Source organism: Mastigoproctus giganteus, chromosome 11, assembly GCF_048544385.1.
Source record: "Mastigoproctus giganteus isolate SK-2022 chromosome 11, ASM4854438v1, whole genome shotgun sequence".
Classification (NCBI taxonomy): Eukaryota; Metazoa; Arthropoda; class Arachnida; order Uropygi; family Thelyphonidae; genus Mastigoproctus; species Mastigoproctus giganteus.
In genome coordinates, this window is record NC_143585.1 from 37040493 (window position 1) to 37061139 (window position 20647).

Here is a 20647-nt window from a genome sequence, read left to right on the forward strand (position 1 = left end):
ATAGGGTACCTCAAGCAGCTGATCTTCAATCCTTTCAGTAATTAATGTCTATCCATATGCCTTATTAAATACAAATTACAACATATATAATAAAAATCCTTTAGTTTTTAAACAGGCATGGTATCAATGCTCATTATAACGTAATGTTACAATCAGGCCATGTCTCATCATTTAAAAATTCTGTCTTCTTGACATAAAAGTCAATTGACAAATAGAACTGGGACAAAAAAATTACAAATGATTAAAAATTCTATAAGTTTTGAAGTTTTTTTGTCCCAAGTGTAAAAATAAACAAGAATTTTGCCTTTTTATATTTTGAATTTTCAATTTCACTACGATATCAGTTTCCTGAATCCCTACCCCTACCACACCCCCATATCAATCATAAAATTTCAGATCCTCACCTCCATATTAGAACTCATCATAGAGTCTTAGCTTTCCCTCCATAAGCATAATGTAATATACAGATGGCCCTACTTACAATGAAAACTAATTAGTAGGAATGAATGCTTAATGCAATGAAAGCAAATTAAAAAAATTTCATCTTATAATGAAAAACTGTGCTGATAAAATTATGATATTATATGATGTGGTAAGATCACTAAACTAAAATAAAATGTGAAAATAAGATCAAAGTCACATAATAATGTTAACAAGTATCTTCTGTCATCTCAATCTTTAACCTATACATGTTTGGAATTTTCATTAAAATAAATAAATATAAAATAAAGTATGGAAATCAAATATTTTGCATGTAAAATGAAAAATTTCTCAAATTTCCAAAATGCGAATGAGCAGAATGCAAATTATCATTTAAATGGTATGTTGGTATGAACTCTTAAAAAAGTGAAAAAAAGTGAAAAAAAATTAAAAATACAAAAGAAAAAGATACAGTAAAAAACACATTTTACAGTGAATATATACCTCTCTGAGGCCACAATCACATTCTTCCCCATCTTCCAAGAATCCATTACCACATACTGGACCAATGATATGTGATGGACGATTTCTAAGACAGTAGTCCATACCCTGCTCGTAAGCCAAATGCAGATATTCCAGAGAACACGATGACCAGTGGCGAGGACTAGTGTTGCTGGAATTAAAAAAAAAAAAAAAAAAAATGCTGATTCATTAATATTTTATATTAAATGCTGAATAGTATTAATATTTTAATCAAAATATTAGAGTATAAAGATGAATTAAAATACACATCTAAACATAAAAAAAAGTTAAAACACGATTACTTTCTTCTCAGAATAGTAAAAAAAAAAAAAAAAAAAAATTATACTATTTTATAAAATGAAATAAATGCAAAATTTCAATAAATTGCAAAAAAGAAAAGACATGATTTCAGAAATTTAATAAGTTCTTCCATGGAGTTTATAAACCACAGAATGAACCAAGTGACATGATGATGCATGAATATCTCAATAAGATAAAGATAAGATATTAATAGAAATTACTTAATTTCTATTAATATGAACATTAGATATCATTTAAATTTTTTACTGTTGCCATGGCACACCACTTAGCAAAAGTGATTTTGATCCTTATAGTGCTGAGTTTGATAATGGTGGTATAAACTTTGAATGTAATAATAAACTAAAATCTGGCAAGGTTAATATTATTAAACACAGTGACTTTATTATTCAATTTAACTGATTCTAAAATTACAGTAGTTTGTTTCTTTATCTCTCAGTTTTTATATGATGAAAAGTCAGACAGCAGTTGTTAAATCTGGTTTACCTTGATGAAGGAGCCATGATACATTTATCATCTGGACACTGGCAGTCATCTGTATCATGTTCCATACCAAAATTATGTCCTAATTCATGAGCAACTGTTGTGGCTACTAAACCGACTACCTGGCTGTGGTCCTGAAAAATATAAAAGAGTTTATTAAATATACCAAATTATTGATTCACAAAACATATTACCTTAAGACCTCAATACACTATCATCAAAACTACTTAAGACAAAAGGGATACTTTTAAAGAATATAACCAAATTATCAATTCAAGTGTAAACATGGAATCTAATGATGTAGTGAAGCACACTATGATTTTTATTAAAAAATCAAAAAACACTTTTTTTTTTTTTTCCACACAAGGAATACAAATTAATTGAAATTGATAATAAATGAAACTGTACAGCCCATTATTTATTGAAAGAGGGCTTACAATCTCATCCTTGCTGCACATCTATTTTTATGTAAAACTCTAAACAAGGCAGAGATATAGTGAGTGAATATATAGCTTGCTTGTGCATGGTTATTAGATGCAATCATGTGAGCAAAGAATAGAGAAATGCTTTATGCTTTGGCCCCTGATCCTTACCTGTGAGGGATCCTTACCCTAGGGGGAACATATAAAGATTCCAGAAGGGCAGGGGAATCAATTTAGACTTCTGCCTCAAAAGTACACTTTTTTTTTTTTTTGTTTGTTTCCTGTACATCTTGCATATGATGCAAGAAAGCAGTTTTACACAGCTTCAGCCAGAAACAAAAAAATTAAAAAAAATAATTTCACCCATCCATTCACTCCAAATGCTTGTCTAGTTCTGGCCCTTCAACTTATTTCAGTTGTTGACCTCTACTACAACAGATGGAAGTTTGTACTAACTATCAACAACCCGCTGGCTAAATGCAAATTTCCGCACATCTATTCTACAATCGACTTTCCTCAATTTGAATTTAATGTCCCCTCAGGTGAGTAATCTAAGCAAGAGGAAGAATCCCAATTGAGCTTGCTCAAACCATTCAAGGCCTCATACACCCCCAATTAGAGACACCTCGCAGGTGCCTAGTCTCCAGACGCTGCAATTTGCAGAACTTAAGCCTTTATTGGTAACAGCAACCCTTTGTTCCATTCACCAATCTTGTTGCACTTCTCTGTACTTGTTCCAGCAGCTCTACACCCTTCCTAAAATGAGGCCTCCATACCTGTATGCAGTACTCAAGGTGTGGCCTGACCATTGCCTTATACAAGGGGACAATCTTATTATCCCTACTAGCAAAATTCCTGTAAATCATTGACAAGACACCATTAGCTACTCTTGCAGCTTGTCTGCACTGCCAGAAAATTTCATATTTGCTAGCATCCCATTTTTCTTCCAGCTCATGTATTAATGATCTTGGTAAATCATTGACAAGACACCATTAGCTACTCTTGCAGCTTGTCTGCGCTGTCAGAAAATTTCATATTTACTAGCATCCCATTTTTCTTCCAGCTCATGTATTAATGATCTTGGTAAAACACCTCCCACCATTCCCAACACGCTCCATTTAATGCCTCTTGTGGTCTTCCGTCAAAAGAAAGTCAGAAGGATTTTGACGAATCTTGTTGCTAAGAAAGCAACAGGTGCCGATGGTATTTCTCCACTTGTTCTCAAAACCTGTGCTCCTGAACTTACTCCTATTCTTTACCGCCTTTTTTCACTTTCTTATTCCAAAGGTATTTTTCCTTCTGCTTGGAAATTTGCTTATATCCAGCCAGTTCCTAAAAAGGGTGACAAATCCCTCCCATCCAATTATTGTCCCATTGCAATTACTTCTACTCTTTCTGAAGTAATGGAGAAATCAACCGCCAACTCTTAAACTACCTAGAAACCTTCCGTCTGATCAACGATCGCCAGTATGGATTCTGTCAGTGTCGATCCACTGGTGATATTCTGGCTTATGTTACCCATTTATGGACTAATTCAATGGAAAGGTTCAGTGAAACTCAAGTAGTTGATTGACATCTAAAGGCTTTCAATCGTGTTTGGCATAAAGGCCTTCTAAACAAGCTTCCATCTTATGGTTTGCCAACTGTTTGTTTTTTGTAATTGGTTATCCAGTTTTCTCTCTGATCTCTCACTGAGGGTGATGGTAGACGGCTCTCTGTCTTCTAACTTCTCCACCAATGCTGGTGTCCCCCAAGGTTCAGTTCTTTCCCTCACTCTTTTCCTCTCGTATATTAATGACCTTCTTCCATTGACTGGAAATCCTATCCATAGTTTTGCCAATGATAGAACATTGCATTCTACTTTCCATTTTGAGAAACTTTGCCCTGCTCAATCAGCTTCAACTTCTCGAAAATCTGCTACCAATTCCTTAAATGCTGATCTTCAGGTAATTCTCCAGTGGGGCAAAGACAACTTAGTTGATTTTAACCCTTCTAAAACTCAGTCTTGTCTTATATCTCGCAAAAAGGATTCTTCTGCTCCTATGCTTATTTTTGGTGACACTCTGATTTTAAGCAAAATGATATATCTCTTTTGAGGATTACCCTGACTTCTAATCTCTCTTGGCACAAGCACATTACAAATATTGCTTCCTCTGCATCTAAAAAACTTGGTTTTCTCTTTCGCTCTCGGCGTTACTTTTCTTCCAAACAGCTGCTCACTCTGTATAAATGGCAAATCTGCCCTACCGTGGAATATTGTTCCCACATCTGGGGTGGCGCCCCCAAAACCTCTCTCAGGCTTCTTGATTCCATTCAGAAGAGCGCAGTTAGGTTAATTAATGATTCATCTCTAACAGAGTCTCTCCTCTCCACTCGCTGTCTCACAGATGTACCATTTCTGCTGCATGCCTCTTCTACAGATATTTCCATGGGCACTGTTCTTCTCAATTGGCTTCTATAATTCCCGCTCTCTCTCTCTCTCTCTCTCTTTCAAAACAGTCTGAACAAGTGCAGCCAACATCCATTTACTGTCCAACTTCAAACTCACAGAACCAACTTTTCATCTTCCTCTTTTATTCATACAACTGCAATTTCCTGGAACAACCTTCCTTCATACGTATTTCCTGAAAATTACAGTCTACAGAAGTTCAAATCCAATGTCAACAAATATCTTCTTTCGTCTTCTCAACCTCCAACTCAAGCACGGTACTAAGTACTATAGGTTCTAATACCTCTCGTGTTTGGGGTTTACATTAAAAAAAAAAATATACAGTAAACCCCCGCTATTCGCGGTATCTGTATTCGCGATCGCCGATTTAATATAAAATGAAACCTAAAAAATGTGAATTTTAATGCGCCGTGAATATTTTCCGCCATAAAAAAACATGGGCATGGCTAAAATGATCTTTTCCGGTCAAAACAGCGCTCAGTGGGTGGGGGAAGAGGGGTGACAAAATCGCGAGCGTGGATGTTTCTCGCTAATCCTTGTTCGGTATGTGTTATGCGCTTGTCATGGAAGGTTTCGTCGTTTGCTTTTAATTTATATGCTTATAAATTGAATAAATTTATCAATTTATAAATTGATATCTTAAAAAATGATAAATACATATACCGTTTTGCAGTGTAAAACAGACTTTTTCGAGTGTGTTAACGGAACAAAGTGACTTTATTGTGGACAAGTTCTTTCTAACCCCTACAAAAATATGGCTACGAATAACAAGAGAAATGTGAAAATATCAAAGAAGGTGATGACATTAGCGAATAAAATTGAGTTATTAGATAAAATTTCTAATGGTGAAAGTGTCTCGTCAGTGGCAAAACATTATAAAATCAATGAGTCAACGGATCAATCAAAAAATCGGAAGAAAAAATTCGCCGTAGTGTCCGTGAAAACGCGCTAATTGCTTCAAAAATTTGCTCTGTAACTCGTGATGTTAAATTAGAAAAAAGGGAAAAGGCTTTAAATCTGTGGATAGAAGACCGAACTCAAAATAAAATTCCGTTAAGTTCACACATCATTCGTGAAAAGGCAAAACTCCTTTATCAACACTTTAGCGAAACTGGTGATAGCACAGGCGGGATAAGTTTTTTTGCTAGCAAAGGCGCTGGTTTGAGAGATTTGTTTGAAATTTCTAATAAATATTACATTTAATATTAAATTGTTTCTTATTTTCATTTCGATGCCATATGCTTACATTTCACTATGTACTGTCTATGTACATAGGCAAAATTTTAGACTAGTTTTTCTTATATATTTCATACTTTGGAACGGAACCCCTTTATTACTATGGAAGCCATAACTCAGTATTCGCGTTTTCGGTATTCGCGACATTTCTCAGGAACGTAACCCCCGCGAATAGCGGGGGTTTACTGTATATATATATATTAATACTGAAGAAAAAAATTTTGGCGTATTTTTAAACTTGATAAAATTTGTCAGTCAATTTCATGTTGGAATGAAAAATGCTCTGGAATTGCATATTAAACACCACACTAATTATTTATCTCCAGAAATTCAGAATGAATTTATTAATTTGTTAGCAACAAAAGTATGAAGTGAAATAATAAAAGAAATCGAAATGGCTAAATATTATAGTATAATATTTGATAGCACTCCAGATGTATCACACAAAGACCAATTAACGGAAATTATTAGGTATGTAAAATTTTCAGACCATAAATATACAATTGAAGAAAGGTCATTACTTTCATAAACACAACAGAAAAAAAATGGGAGAGGGGGAATTGCATCAGAAATTAAGGAAAAACTAATTCAAGATGGCCTATTATTAATTGAAAATATTCGTGGTCAAGGCTACGACAATGGTGCCAATATGCTGGGAAAGTACAAAGGTGTCCAAGCTATATTCCAAAAGAAGAATTCTCTTGCTTGGTATATTGCATGTTGTGCACATAATCTTAATTTGGTAGGCGTACATGCAGCCAACATTAATGCAGGTGTCACAATTTTCGGAACTATACAGTCATTGTATAATTTCTTCTCTTCGTCCTCTAGCAGATGGGAAAAACTATCATTGTCATAAAAATCAGCCTGAAGAGACATAGATACAAGATGGTGTTCAAAAGTAAATGCCATACATGCCATATATGGACAACTCGAAGAAATTATTTTAATATTAGACCAAATGAAAGATGATTATTTACTTGGTAACACATCATCTCTTGCCAAATCATTGCTCCGTCAAATGAGTAGTTACAAGTTTAAGCCTGTGGAATTTGATACTGGAAAGGATAAACAGAGTCAACATATCACTGCAAAAAAAAATATATATATATATCACGATATTTATCGATCATCCATATTAATTATAGGACTTGTAGATTATTTTAAAGATCTAAGAATAATGAAATTTATAATGTTTTTACTGAAATCAAGGAAACTTGCAAAAAAATTAAAATAGTACGAGTTGAAAAGAGGAAGGCAAAATGAAAGAAAATGTCAGATGTGTATGCTGAAGATGAATCGTCGAACTTCGATGGAATAAAAATTTCTTGTTTTTTAATAATTGATTCCATTATAAAGCAGTTAAATGAAAGATTTGAATCTCTAAAAATGATAGCAGAGGCTTTCATTTTTTGACTGGCGAAGCATTCCATTCAATGACAAGTGAGGATTTAGAAATTAAAGCTATTTTATTGTCAAAAAAATTACCTTGAATTTAATCAAGACCAATTTAAAATTGAAATTAAAATGCTTTAAACATTAAATAATTTAAATATTAGAAAACAAAATTCCCTGTACAATATATCACATAGATATTTGAATATATTGGCTAAATGGGAGTTGCAAGAAACCTATCCAAATATTGAAAGAGCTCTTAAAATATTCCTTACAGTGCCAACAACAGTAGGCACTGTGGAAAGGAGTTTTAGTGAATTATTTGAGATCAACATCAGGACAAGAGCACACATCACATCTATGTCTCCTTTCAATTTCTAGTATTTCAATACTAGAAATACTTCTAGAGGAAGTATTTCTTCCTCTAGAAGTATTTCTTCAGTATTATTTTGTTATTAAATAAGAGAAGTTTATTTGTTTTACATTATATATGTATACACATATAACCAATGATATTGTTTACGTTTCAACTCAATAAAACAATGATCAAAATTCATTAAACAGAAATTTCGATATAAAGAAATATGACCTTTTCAACAATTAAAAAATATGATACAATCAGAAACAAGTGGAATAAATAAATTTTCTAACATTTTAAAACAATTAATTTGTTAATAATGCATATTAAGAAATGATTTTTTTCATTCATACATGCGCTCACTACTTAGGAATTATTTTGGGAAATATTTGGCTATCTTTTGTTGTACACTGGATTTATTGTACATTGATCATTAAAAAATGTTCGTATTTGTTTTATGTTCAGGATAATTTTCTCCACACTGAAGGCCTCAACAAAATTTCAAAAGTTGCCAACATTTCATGTGTTTAATATCTTTGTTGCCCTCATTTTCTTCCACTTATCATCAATATTGCCACTAGTTCTTGATTTTTTTTTTTTTTTAAACTGTCCAATATCAGAGTACTCAGACATTCGACTATTCAGTACGGTGACCATGTAAACAGGGGAAATATAAGGCAACGTTTGGATGATTCACTTCCACAAAAAAACAGATGACCGCTTGTTGGGATAAAGGAAAATCACTCTCTTCTAAATCTCTAACAGGGTGCTTACAATAGAAGGTTGACCAGAGCCTATTGTCTGAATGTTTAATACACCTTGGTCTACCCACTGGCTATGGATACCAGAAAGTAGTGGGATAGGTTTTACAGATCCCACTGAGTTACAGATGGTAATCTCTTTATCTCTTAATTTGGACGTAGCAACAGCACTATTGCTTGCTTGAAGGCCATGAGTGCGAACAATGTGTACCCAGTTAAGTCTTGTAATAGTCGTTATAGGGAAAATTTTCATTTAAAAAAAGAAATAAAAAAATTTGGTAAAGAATAAAATTCTATTTAGCAAATTCTAAAAAAAAAAATCGGTAAAAAGAAAACATTTATCTATAAATAGAAAAATTCGCTATAAAGAAGTTTGTTAAACAGAGGTCAGACTTTACTTATTATTATGATTTTAACAATTATCGAAAAAAGGTACGTAGCCACGAATTTTCCAAGGGCGCCGAAAACCTATCTACGCCTCTGGGTGCTTCTATATTGGAAGCAGCATGTCTTGTCGATTGTTCACAGCCCACTGTGGTTAGCGTGTACAAGGAATGGTGTCAAACAGGTCAAACCAACTCCCATCAACAGAACTGTAAAAGGTTACACAAGGTGGTGAGCAAAGGGTGCAGCGCATTGTATGGACTCAATGGCAGTTCACTGTGTGACAAATGACATCACAATACAATATGGGGAATGCAAGAATATCCCAAATGATGATGCACCATTTTGCAGAATGTAGTTAGTAGCAAGAAATGGCTACTTGACTGCAAAAAACAGCATATAAAAGCATGATAGGAAGAAATATGTGGCTCCAGCATAGTATAATAGAATATAATACAGTACAGTATAAACCACAAGTATGTGATATTCTCAAAAGTTCATAAAAAAGTTAGTTTTCCCAAAGTCTCACTGATTTGGTCACACATTGATAAATCATATACATATTTGGCCAAATGCAGTTTTAATTTATACGTTACTGAGATAATATATTTCAGCACTGTTTAGGGCAAACAAAAACAAAAAGTAATCACGGTGTCATTAAATATAACATTGCCTGCAACCCACTGTCTCATATTGTTAGGATTGCCGATTCCTGAACTAGAAACTCACTTCATTTACAAGGAAAATTTTCTAAAGAACTTATTAAATATTCAAAAGCTTAAACACTTGCCATATTAACTCCTCCTGAATATTCATAAGTACAAATAGGTCCCTTTAAAGCTTTTCCAACCACACCTCCATCAAAAGTCATGGCACTACAGTAAGAGTAATTTTAAAGGATTATTTGTAAATCATTTAAACAAATATGGCATTTTTAGGTATACAGTTTCTACAATACAATACAGCTCATTCTGCCAAAAAGCATGATGGCGCATAGCAGAAATGCACACTATGGCATACACATTTTCATATAACAGTCAGGGGATAAGTTCCATAAAAGCAATAAATTGTCATTACTTACACAATTTTCAAACTTATTTTTATTAATATATATTATGCTATAATATATATTAATAAATAAATATAGCGTTATAAGTGTTTTGGGATATAACTTAAGGATTTAATTTTGTTTTGAAATTTTACTGAATTAAATCGGAATCATGACTCAGACCAGTTGTTGTTGTTGTTATTTGGGTTTATAGGAGCATTAGCAACTAAGGCCATATTGCTCCGGGATATGCGGTGGTCATTCCCTGACCTTTCCGCATCCTCCATATTTGGTGGTGACGGGCTCGAACCCCGGTCTAATCAAGAAGCGTGTGCTACGCACTGCTGCTCCTTCCCACCTGGCTACGGAGGCGCCGACTCAGACCAGAGCAGCAAAGCAAAAGGCTCAAGCTAATGGGAGTGCTGTGGTTCAGGGGAGAACTGAGGGGGGGGCAGTTGCCCTCTGAATCACAGTCTTTTAAAATGCACTGTTTGCTTGATGTTTGCGGAGCAGTCGGGTACGGGTCATGATACTGACAAGGGGGATGTCTTTGTGTGTGCACGATGTAAGGAGTGCAAGGAAATCAGGCGACAACTCAGTGTTGCTATGGGCCTTTATGAGAGCTTGAAGGACAGGGTGGATGCCCTCGAAGGAAATAAATTGAGGGGCCCATCAAGCTCTCAGCCGCCCATATCAACGCCAGAGCTTGCACTTGGTCATCAGGCAACACAGAGGCAGTCCCCTAGGCAGAATGCGATGGTCCCACAGGAACTAGTAGTTGTTGGTGACTCTATTGTCAGGGAAGCGGGGAACATGCTTTGCAAAAAGGATAGGTGGAATAGGACCAGGGTATGTCTGCCAGGGGCAAAGGTTGATGACGTTGTAGAGCGGATATCATCTTTTAAGGGCACAAAAGGTGATATAGTTGTACACGTTGGCACTAATGATATTAAGAGTAGGAGACCGGCGGAATTACTTAGCAAGTGCAGGTCACTGTTGAAAAAAAGCCGTGAATTAGGGTTGAATTTGAAAGTGTCTGCAATTCTGCCCAGACACGATAGGAGGGAGTATATGATGAGAGCCTTTTCGATCAATTCGGCCCTGGAGGGATTGTGCAAGGCTCAAGGGGTAGAATTTTTTTCAGCCTGGACTGTACAAAGGGTACTAGGAAAGTTTTGCAATATGACGCAACAATGAATCACAGGAAGCTGCTTGTTGCTGCATGTTGAGACATGTTCATACGTGCATAGTAGCCGCCGCGCCAAGTCGATGGGCTCAGTTATTCATTAGTAGTGAGAGTGTAAAGTGCTTGCGATGGCATCGTGGTCACGAAATGAGATAAGGACAGTTTTGCGGTATAATTTCGTGCGTGGTTTAACCATAGACCAGTGCTTAGAAGAAATGACTCTTGCACTAGATGATGACTGTCCACATCGTACAACGATATTCAGGTGGTATAGAGAATTCCAAAGGGGAAATTTCACTCTGGAGGATTCTGAGTGGCTGAGTGGCCGGGAAGGCCACGAGCGTCAGTTACGGAGGAAAACGTTACTGCTCTGAGGAAAATGCTTGACGAAAACAGGCGAGTGACCTACCAACAGATAGAGGATACTTTGGGCCTAAATGCACCAGCAATTCGTTCGATTCTGCAAGATCATTAGCACGTGAAGAAACTTTGTTCTCTCTGGGTGCCGCATCAACTGACTGAAGAGCAGATGACACGACGTGTGACTTGGTGCCGGGAGATGTTAAAAAAGTTTGATAAGGGACAATCTCGGTATGTGAACAACATCGTGACAGGTGACGAGACTTGGCTGTACTATTACGATCTGCCGACCAAGGCTCAAAACAAAGTTTGGGTCTTTGATGATGACGACACACCCGTAATTGTCAGAAAATCCCGATCTGTAAAGAAGAAAATGATAGCTGTATTTTTCAAATCGAGTGGAATTGTGGAACGTGTCGTTTTGGACACGCAGAAGACAGTCACAGCTAAGTGGTATACTTAACAATGCCTGCGTAAAGTCATTGGATCTATGAAGAACCTGCGGCCAAAGTCAAGAATGGACACCTGGTACCTCCATCACGATAATGCTCTAGCTCACCGGGCCAAAGCCTGCACCGAATATTTGACCACGACAGGACTGAAACTTCTCGAGCACCCTCCCTACAGTCCAGACCTTGCTCCCTGCGACTTTGCACTGTTCCCGCATGTGAAAATGAAGCTAAAAGGGAGGCGGTTTTCCAGTGATGAGGACCTTCTACGGGCTTGGGACAACGAGTGTGCTTTACTCCCTAGTGAAACTTGGCAGAACTGGTTTAAATATTGGTTTCGGAGGATGGAGAGGTGTATTGAATGTAGAGGAAATTACTTTGAAAAAATTAAATAAACAAAGCTGTATTGCAAAACTTTCCTAGTACCCTTTGTACTTGTTAACAGGAGAGATTGCTTCTACAGGGATGGGATACACTTAAATAGAAAGGGTGCAAGAATATTTGCTGATGCTGTCGAGGCAGAGTTAGGTGGGTCGGAAAACTGCTAGTTGGGGGGGGATACAAGGACTAATAGATTAACAGTAGCCACTGGCAGAGGTGGAAGTGATTCTTGCACTGCTTCTATTGAAATGAGCAGAAGCCTGAAAAACAAGATGCAGGATATTTCAGAGACTGGTGGGAGTCATTGCGGTACAAGTAAACACATGGGTTGTGTTAGGGTAGCCAAGAATAGAAACAGGTGCATGTACACCTGCGTGTACACCAATGCTAGGAGTTTGGTAAATAAATTTGATGAATTTGAGGTATTGCTCAAAACATCAAAGGCAGATATTGTTGGGATATCAGTGACGTGGTGTCACACAGATATAAGGAATGCGGAACTGGAATTTGGGGAATACAATGTGTATAGAAAGGATAGACAGGACAGGAGGGGAGGAGGGGGTTATGCTATTAGTTAAGAAACACAAAGTCCAAGGAAGTGAAGCCAGTCGACATCGATGGACAGGGCAGTGTCGAGTCAGTTTGGTGTGACATAAGCATAGGGAAATCAAAATTGAGAGTAGGAGTGTGCTATAGGCCTAATGACTCTGATGAGTATAATAAGATATTGTACAGGGAAATAGAGTGGGCCAGTAAATCAGAGTCTTATAATGGGGGATTTTAATTTCCCAGATATTGACTGGAATTTGTCGGTTGGTCACTCGCACACTAGCAAGGCTTTTGTGGATTTATTGGATGATTGTTTTCTACATCAGCATGTTCGTGAGGCAACAAGAGGGAGCAATAATCTTGATCTGATTATCAGTAGTGATTCTTCGTGCATTAAGAATCTGCAGATAAATGAACCACTAGGTGGCAGTGATCACAGTGTGCTGAAGTGGGATTTACTGAAAGAGGTAACTACCATCAGAGGTAAAGGGAAGGGTTTTTGTTTTCGTAAAGGCGACTATGATGGTCTGAAACAGTATTTAAATTCTATACAGTGGGACCAACTGATGATGTTACCAACAGCAAACTCAAAATGGGAAGCATTCAAGGAACTAATCTTGGAGGCTACCAGGCTTTACATACCAACTAAGAAATATTGTTCAAGGTTTAGGCCTAAATGGTTGTAAGATGAACTAATGAGACATGTGGCAGAGAAGAAAAATGCATGGGATACATACAAATTAATGGGTGACATGGAAGCCTATGATAGATGTAAGTTGGTCTGTAACCAAGTCACAAAGGAGATTAGGCAGGCAAAGGCAGACTACGAAAAATCCTTGGCAAAGGATGCAAAGAAAAACAGAAAAGAGTTCTTTACCTATTTAAACTCAAGAAGGAAAGGGATGAATCAGATTGGCCCATTGGATATTGATGGTTCAACAGTTGAGGATCCTGCTCAGGTGGCTAACAATCTAAACGAGTATTTTGCATCTACACTCACACATGAGGAGTTATTCAGGAAGGGGAATGCCAGAGGTGAAGTAAACTCTGGCAGTGAGCTAGATGATTTTGTAATAACTGAGAGTAAAGTGGAGGAGAAATTGTTGAAGATAAACACAAGAAAGGCACACCGGGTGGATGGGATCTATCCAGTTATATTAAAGGAGGCAACAAACGAAGTAAGCAAACCTTAGCCACCAATTATGAGAGCTTCTCTGGACTCAGGGGATGTACCCATAGACTGGAGTTGTGCAAATGTGACCCAATTCACAAAGGAGGATCAAAGGTTGACACAAGTAATTATAGACCTGTGAGTTTAACTTCTGTTCCAGGAAAAATTAATGGAGGCACTGGTAAAGAAGCACTGCAGGATCATCTAGACAAGACTTCAGTAATAGCTCGGACACAGCATGGTTTTGTGTAAGAGAAAGTCTTGCCTGACCAATTTAATTGGATACTATGATGCAGTCACAAAAGAACTGGATGCAGGGATTAACTTTGATATTATATATTTGGATCTTAGAAAGGCTTCTGATACTATTGCACAGGGAAGACTGCTGCACAAATTGGAGCAGTGTGGCATTGGAGGCAAATTGCTGCTATGGATAAAGGGATGGTTGAGGTGGAGAAGACAGCGAGTGGTAATCAATGGACACCGCTCGTCGTGGACTAATGTTATTAGTGGAGTCCCTCAGGGTTCAGTGTTGGGTCCATTGTTGTTTTCTGTATTTATAAATAATATTGATGATGGTATATCAAGCTTAATGTCCAAGTTTGCAGATGATACAAAGGTTGGCAGGGTTGTTAAGGACACTACTGACAGTATGCTGCTGCAACAGGATCTGGAAAGGTTGAGCAGATGAGCTGAGAGGTAGCAAATGAAATTTAACATTGACAAAAGTAAAGTACTACATATGGGAGGCGCCTCCGTAGCCAGTTGGGAAGGAGCAGCAGTGCATAGCACATGATTCTTGATTAGACCAGAGTTCGAGCCCGTCACCACCAAATACGGAGGATGCGGAAAGGTCAGGGAATGACCACCGCATATCCCGGAGCAATATGGCCTTAGTTGCTAATGCTCCTAAAAACCAAATAACAACAACTACATATGGGAAACAGTAACCCTAGAGTAAAGTATCAACTCTGTGGTATCTACACTGACAGTGGTAGAGAACGAAAAGGACCTGGGGGTAATTGTGGAGGCAGATATGAAATTTTCTGAGCAGTGCAGACAGGCTGCAAGAGTAGCTCATGGTGTCTTGTCAATGATATACAGGAATTTTTCTAGCAGGGATAAGGAGCTGATTATTCCCTTGTATAAGGCAATGGTCAGGCCACACCTTGAGTACTGTATACAGGTCTGGAGGCCTCATTTCAAAAAGGATGTAGAACTGCTGGAACGAGTACAGAGAAGGGCAACAAGATTAGTGAATGGAACAAAGGGTTGCTCTTAAGAAGAATTGCTTAAGTTTTGCAAATTACAGTGTCTGAAGACTAGGCACTGGCAAGGTGATCTGATAGAGGTGTATAAAGCCTTGAATGGTTTAAACATGCTCAATGCTGATGAGATTCTTCCTCTTGCTCAGAATAGTCACCTGAGAGGGCATAAATTCAAATTGAGGAAAGACAGATGTAGGATAGATGTGCGGAAATTTGCCTTTAGCCAGCGGGCAATTGGTTAGTGAAACAGACTTCCATCCCTTGTTGTGGAAGTTGATAGCCTAAATAAATTTAAGGCTCAACTGGGCAGGTATTTTGAACGAACAGAGGTGTGAAACGGGAGTGTTTTTTTGGCTGATGCTGCATAAGTTTGCTTTCTTGCATCACACGTCTCTACTATTGCTAATGCTAACATCCAGATCCGCGTTGAAAACCATTTCTGCAAAAACTTTAAAACTTCCATTTTTATTTCAATAATTTAATGCTTTCCATTTTTTTGAAACACTTCTTTTATCAATCATTGTTTACAGTATAGATAGTAACAATGTCATTAATAGGGTTGTTAATGACAGTAATGGCAGTGTGCTACTGCAACAGGATCTAGATAATTTGGGCAGATGGGCTAAGAAGTGGCAACTGAAGTTTAACCTTGAGAAATGCAAAGTACTGCATATGGGTAGAAGTAATCCCAGAGAAACGTACCAACTGTGTGGTACTACACTTAAGGTGGTAGAAAATGAAAAAGATCTGGGAGTAATTGTGCAGGCAGATATGAAGTTTTCTGAGCAATGTAGACAGGCTGTCAGGGCAGGTCATGGGGTTTTGTCAATGATATATAGGAATTTTGCTAGCAGGGAAAAGGAGGTGATTGTCCCTCTGTATAAGGCAATGGTCAGGCCATGCCTTGAGTACTGCATACAGGTCTGGAGGCCTCATTTTAGGAAGGATGTAGATTTACTTGAGCGTGTACAGAGAAGGGCAACAAGATTGGTGAGGGAAATGAAGGGATCCTCTTACCAAGAGAGGCTTAAATTCTGCAAATTGCAGTGGCTGGAGACTAGGCACCTGCGCGGTGATCTGATTGAGGTATATAAGGCCTTGAAAGGGTTGAGCACGCTGAATTCTGATGGGATCCTTCCACTTGTTCAGATTACGAACCTAAGGAGGCATAAATTCAAATTAAGAAAAGACAGATGTAGAATAGATGTGCGAAAATTTGCCTTTAGCCAGCAGGTGGTTAATTGCTGGAACAAACTTCCATCTGTCATTCTGGAAGTTGATAGGTTGAATAAATTTAAGGAGGAACTGGACAGGCATTTGGAGGGAATGGTGTGTTTTTTTTTTTTTTTTTTGGTGATGATGCATAAACTCATACACATGCTTTCTTGCATCACATGCCACTACTACTACAATATGTATATATAAGAACTGTATATACATTTTTATACACAAATATATATAACAAAATATATAACAAATCAAAATATGCAACATATGTTCACAACAACCACAAACTGAAATGATAGTAAGAAAGAGTGTAACAGAGTAGCACATAGATTTTGTGCATGTAACTTTAAATTTTCATGCACATAATGGTGGACAAAGTGTCAAATAAATATGCATGTAACTTGAAACTGGGAGTAAGAAAGGGCATTATAGCAGGATGAGCTGCATTTAGAAACCTTAACGTTTAACAACTCATTACATAGGCCTACAAATTGAAACTTCTGAATGGGAGTTTCTGTTATAATACATTACCTTTCCTAAGTCCACTATATCAAATTCAAAATTAATATCTGTTTTTTCATATCATATAGTGATTTTCCACAAATTTGGAAAAAGAAAAAAAAAAAAAAATTTTATTTTATGATCACATCCATGTGCATTAGAGGATTTAGATACAAAATGTTCTTTCTATTTTTAGTGTCAAAGCCTTGTACTTTGTACTTCAGATAAGCAAAAACTATAAACCTCTCTGCAATTTTTTGATTCATGCCAGATCTTGGGAATAGCAAAAAGCAGAGACTTTTTCTTATTTTGACTCAATTTTCTTAATAGCCCAATACATGTATGGCAAACTTTGTGTGAAGTTCATGGTTTATCTTAGTCACTTAAGTTTCATTCTGAAATAAGCATAATATACCTTTTTTCACAAATTCTGAAATGCTTTTCCTTCACTTTTTTTTTTCACAACAGGGTTGCCATAAATGTAACAAGCATGCCAGGTTTATTTCCAATCTTTTGTTCCCTTACTGCATTAAAAAATTTACAAACATAAACAGTGCTACTTGGATTTTTCTATAAAAACTAAAACAGTACAGAAAATGATGTCACCTAGCAGTCTACTGTGTGACGTGTATTCTCAATATTTCTAGAAATACTGTGTTTGTAATCACACTAGAAAAAATCAGTAGCCACTAGTCACTAAACTTATAATAAAAAAAGTGCAAAATCATTTCTGCATATTTCATCCAAAAAAATATTAAGAAAAGAGTATTGTAAAAAATCTATTTGTGACGGAGAAAAAGCAATGTAATTTTTGAACAAATTAAGTTCAGGGCAAAAGCCATGAACATGCACATGATTAGAGGACTTATGATCCCCAAAAACTATTGCAGGCCTTTTTTTATTAGCAATACAACTTTTGGTTTCTTAAAAAAAAGTGCACACTTCCTTTAATTGATATTAAATGAAATCAATATGAACTTTTAACTCTCAGTTAAACTATATACACAAATTATGTTAGAAGAGAATAGCAGATAAAATCATGATAAAGTCCATCCAAAACTCTTTTTAAACTATTTATATGCAGTGTAATTACTTTAATCATACCATTTAACCCAGATCAATAGAAATAATAATTCAGAAATAGATGGGGGTAGGGAGGGGGGGGGGAGAGAGAGAGAGAGAGAGAGAGAGAGATAGTCATAACCACTGTGGTAACTATAACTCTGGACATACTTCTGTGCCACATATGAATAGAAATCAAATATCACATGGAATATCAGGTAAAACTATAAATGTACCCCATGGTGAAGTGTACTGAGCCTTATATAGCAAACTTACTAAGTTTTTCAGTATTTTATAACAAATCCAATCATCACATGTCTTCTATTTCAGAAAATATTAATTTTTTAAATAATGCAATTCTTTTACAATAACCCTGTATTATGTCAAAAAGATTTATCACTTTAACCAAAAGTATTCACAAAAAAAAAAAAAAAAAAAAAATTATAATCTAGATATTAGAGATTTCTGCTGTTTAACCACAGTTTCTTACATTTCAGCTTTTCCCAGATACTTCTTGAACAACTAAATTAGTTTTCACATTCTATATTTGGTGGAAACAGTGGTGGAAATATGTTTGTTCCAAACCATTCACAAAATCATTTATGCTGAAAGGTTAACCAAGCCATTTCAGCAATTTAATTATGGAATTTAGCTATTCAGTTTCAAAAAAAAAAAGTTAAGTTATAGAATTTTAAGCAGCACTTACCTGAAAAAAGAGTTAGTATTAGTGGTAGCAATGACAAATGACGCAAGAGAGCAAGCTTATACGGTAACAGCCAAAAGAAGAAAAAAAAAACAACTCCATCACTTGTCCATTCCATCTAAGTTTTATAGTTTTCCTAGTTCTTCCATGAATTTATTCAAACTACTCACTTCATAATAACCAATCAAATTGGACCGAAAAGGTTGCCCTTTAACAAATCCATGCTGTGACTACAATATAACTGTAGTCATAGCATGGATTTGTGATTGCATTTTAGCTGCACTCCTGCATTACTTTTTAATCAGTGACTCCATTGTTTTCCCTGAAACAGAAGTTAAGCTAACAGGTCTATATCTACTCATGTCACCCTTGACCCCCTTTGAGAATTGGGGATATATTTGCACATCTCCAATCCATAGGAACCTCCCCTGAATCCAAAGGTGCACTCATAATTACAACTAAGAATTTTCTTTACTTCTTTGCTGACTCTTTTAATATAATTGGATAGAGGTGTCTTGTTTTTGTTTAGCTTCAACAATTTCTTTTCCACTTTCTTCTCAGTTATTAGAAAATTATTTAACTCCCTTTTCCAGTTTGATAAACTTCTAACACCTCCTTCCCTAAAGAATTCCTCATGTGTGAATGAAAAATACCTATTCAGTTTGTCAGCAACCTGAGCAGGAGCATCAACAGTTAAACCACTAATGTCAAGTGGACCAATGTGATTCATCTCCTTTCTTCTAGCATTTACATAAGTAAAGAAGTCTTTGCTGTTTTTCTTTAAATCTTTTACCAAAAATTTCTCATAATCTCCCTTAGCTTTCCCAACCTCCTTTGTGACTTGATTGCAGGCTAGTTTATATCCACCATAAACCTCATTATCACCTGATAATTTATATGCATCCCATGCATTTTTCTTCTCTGCCAAAAGTCTCATTAGTTTATCTGACATCCATTGAGGTCTAAGCCTTGAACAGTATTTCTTAGTTGGTATGAAAAGTCTAAAAGTTTATAAAGTCACAAGACCAAATATTTTTCATGAATTTATTATTTTCCATTTAAATTCACAAAACAAAAAGTTTATAGGAAACAAGCAATAATCAAAGAACTGGTTTACTAATCTCATACTTACGTGATAAGCTGGGCATTGTCATTTGGATGTTCCTGCGCAAGACGTTCTCTACGGTAATGCAAAAAATTGGTCAGGGTGGCATCTCCATCTGGAGACAGTGTAATTTCATCATGCTCGGACCATACAATTACACCAACCAAGGCAATGAAGATATTCAGTGGAGCATACAGCTATGTAAATTAAAATACATTTTACATATTTATCATTACCATTAAGGTTTAATAGTTTAACTGTGATAAAAAAAAGTAATTTATATTAAAAAATATTTCTTAGCAATTAAAATTCTGAATGTCACTTGCTACGCATTAAAGAAAACAATTTGATGCAGCAAGAGTTTAAAAGAAAAATTCCAGATCAGATGTATTTCTATTGGAACAGTCAGCCAATTACCCCTCAGTGAAATCCGCACATGACTAAAGAAACAAGAACAAGAACAAAGAGTAAACAGCAATGATGGGAAGCCCATAGGATCATAGGTCATTGTATGATGGACAACATTAAATGTGCTAATTAGAAATTGCTCTCTTCCTTTTTGTTGCAAGTCTGGCTAATCTGAGAAGGAAACAAAAATGTTCTTTATCAGTATCGCAGACCGGTCCATTCCTACATGGGGGGGGTTGCTAATGCAAGGCCAAATTGTGTGTGTGTGTGTGTGTGTGTGTGTGTGTGTGTGTGTGTGTGTGTGTGTGTGTGTGTGTGTGTGTGTGTGTGTGTGCATAATGTCCAACCTTCCATAAACTGACTCTGCTCTGGCCACAAGGCTGCTGAACCTGGGGTACCCAACTGTAGTTATTTTTTTTATTTCAAGTTTAAATAACAAGTCATAATGCCTACATATGAATAGTTCTTAATTTTTTTTATT

At 36.3% G+C, this 20647-nt stretch overlaps 1 protein-coding gene across 1 annotated transcript in view; it reads right to left on the minus strand.

The window, feature by feature from the left end:
* LOC150077913 (zinc metalloproteinase-disintegrin-like MTP8) overlaps window positions 1–20647 on the minus strand; it is a 241339-nt gene that overhangs the window by 26065 nt on the left and 194627 nt on the right. Inside the window, exons 9-12 of the mRNA XM_090385351.1 lie at window positions 19786–19955; window positions 9539–9623; window positions 1747–1877; window positions 925–1093 (exon numbers count right to left, since the gene is read on the minus strand). Of these exons, the coding sequence (XP_090241477.1) occupies window positions 925–1093; window positions 1747–1877; window positions 9539–9623; window positions 19786–19955 (555 nt within the window). The remainder of the gene's footprint in view (window positions 1–924; window positions 1094–1746; window positions 1878–9538; window positions 9624–19785; window positions 19956–20647) is intronic.